General features: G+C 32.0%; 1 protein-coding gene across 1 annotated transcript; it reads right to left on the reverse strand.

Moving 5' to 3' along the window:
- Positions 1 to 285: 285 nt before the first annotated feature.
- On the reverse strand, positions 286 to 747 carry LOC134697600 (uncharacterized). Its single transcript, XM_063559884.1, has one exon. It carries the CDS (start codon positions 745 to 747, stop codon positions 286 to 288), a length of 462 nt encoding a protein of 153 aa, XP_063415954.1.
- Between the last annotated feature and the right edge of the window lie 1730 nt (positions 748 to 2477).

Here is a 2477-nt window from a genome sequence, read left to right on the forward strand (position 1 = left end):
TCAGGCGAGAAAAGAACATAAAATTACAGCATCGACTCCAGAAAAACTGTATGTACTAATTATATTATATATGTTATTGAGATTAAACAATATATGCTCATCGTATATTTCATTTTTTATTATATGCTTACAATTAAAAAATGTATTCCCCAAGAATTTATTGGGAATAGTAAAATGTACACTATTTGTCTTCTTTCTACGAAAGTCCAACCCTTGCAAAAACAGAACGTCCACTAAGCTGTGTGGGATATACAAGAGAGCAACGATGTACTGTCAGAATTTAGACTATATATTTAATGCCTCAAAATTACCTTCAAATTGTATTCTCCAACTTCCTAACTCACCATAGTCTGTTAATACTCCAATAGCTTTCACTTCAAACTGAGGTGCATTTGTCAAGTATCCCAATATGTTATCATCAATGACAATCCCAGATCCTAATTTAATGTCTCCCTCTTTCCAACTAATCCAGAATGGATAGTACATCGTACAGTTAAATATATCAGGAGTCGGAAAGTTAACATATTTCCTGCTTTCATGATCTAATGAATCGTCAGAGCGATAGATGATGAAGGTGTCATAATTATTATATCCAATATCAATCTCATACATTGGTTCTGCCGAGTTTCTGACATCAGAACTTGACAGAAGAACATGTGTTCGACCACATCTCTTTACTTCAAACACTAACGATGTTATTCCACTAAGGTCCAAGTTATACTTATTTACGTCAATAGTGTAGTCCATGACATCAGGTGTATACCATGAACCTACCTGACCGTTGACCTTGGTCGTTACAATGGTTGTTATATATACACCTTCAATATATAGAGAATAATACATTGCAAAATCCGTATCATATGTCGTATCATCCCGAGACATCAATATCAGCCCGAGGGCCTTTAGGCCCGAGGGATGATATTGATCGAGGGTGATACGGCATGTGATACGTATTTTGCCATGTATTATACGCTTTATCATATATTTCAATAGAAGAGTATTATATTATATGAACTGTTTTCTGATCCATAGCACTTCGTTACCTTCAGTTCTGCTTTTGTCTTGTTACAAAGCTTTAAAATAAGTGCTCAATTATTTATACGAAGCACCTAGGTTACCTTGCAATCTGTTGTTTTGAAAATATTTTGTTTATTATTGTATTTATTTGAGTGTTTTGTATTTTTTATAGTTGCATTTAGTGTGCCAAAAAATATGTTGTAAAAACTTGATGTTCGTGACGTCAAATACAATATGAAAACTTGATGTTCGTGACGTTACATACCAAAACAATGACGTCATTCAAAAAATTGACCTAATTTTAGGAAATTGTTTCTTAAGCAAAAAAAACGACAAACAAAAAAAATGACTTAAGTTAAAAAAAAAAAAAAGGTATGCGATACGGGTTTTACCATGCGATACAGGGTAGGTGATACAGACTGGAAAAACGAACCTTTATTAGATATACAAAATAGCTGTATTTTGTACTAAATATATGATAAATAAATATAATCAATCAGGTTTTAATCTACTATATATAATTATGGTTTTACTATCACTTAAAACAATTAAAAGTCTGAAATGGCCTATTTCTGCAATCGACTGTTTTTTACTCGACTAGTCTGAATTGGTCTAAATTTTACTCGACATTACTAAACCCCAGACATAACCATACTAAACTGTATTATTTGTACTTTGTCCTTTAATATCTTTGACATTGAAAATAGTCTGAACTATTGTTCGACCGGTCTAAAACAGTTTAAGTCCATTCTCGACCTGTACTCACCCTATTTTATCAATCTTAACCATACTCGTCTGAAGGTCTGAACAATACTTGACCAGTTTGAACCATACTGTCCAACTGATCTCTACTTTTTTTTAATTTTAACTGTTAAAATAAATAATTTTATATCTGACTTGACCACTTCGACATATATAAAATTATTTATTTTAACAGTTAAAATTAAAATAAACTGTAGAGATTAGTTGGGCAGTATGGTTTAAACTGGTCAAATATTGTTCAGACCTTCAGACGAGTTTACTTGTTTACCTCCTGCAAAGGTCAAACGCATTTAAAAGATCTCTCCTGGTCAGAAAATATAAAATTATAAATAACATTCATTCAAAATTCACCCTGTTTAACTTGTCTTTAACATGGACATTACTTGTTTAAAGTCAATTGAAATATATTTTTACGTTAACTTTGTGACATATTTCCTTTTTCAAAAGGTTACGAAGGATTTCAAGTTGCTGTTCTAATAATAGCCAGGGTGAATAGCTGTAGTAAAAACAGTTCCTAAATTGATAAAATGCAATAGATAGATACAAAAAATGTAGGTGAAGGTTGGTTAAGACCTGGGACAGTGGTATAACAGTTCAACATAAGAACGATTATAAAAATCAGTTGAAAAAGGCTTAACTCATCAGATGAAATAAAAGAAAAGTGGACATGGCCGGGTATTTATACATCCCGACACAAA

This window comes from Mytilus trossulus, chromosome 14 (genome assembly GCF_036588685.1).
Source record: "Mytilus trossulus isolate FHL-02 chromosome 14, PNRI_Mtr1.1.1.hap1, whole genome shotgun sequence".
NCBI classification, from domain to species: domain Eukaryota; kingdom Metazoa; phylum Mollusca; class Bivalvia; order Mytilida; family Mytilidae; genus Mytilus; species Mytilus trossulus.

What these genes read in the sequence shown, in the direction of transcription:
- LOC134697600 (XM_063559884.1), bottom strand. Translation starts at nt 747, where the DNA reads ATGGACTACACTATTGACGTAAATAAGTATAACTTGGACCTTAGTGGA.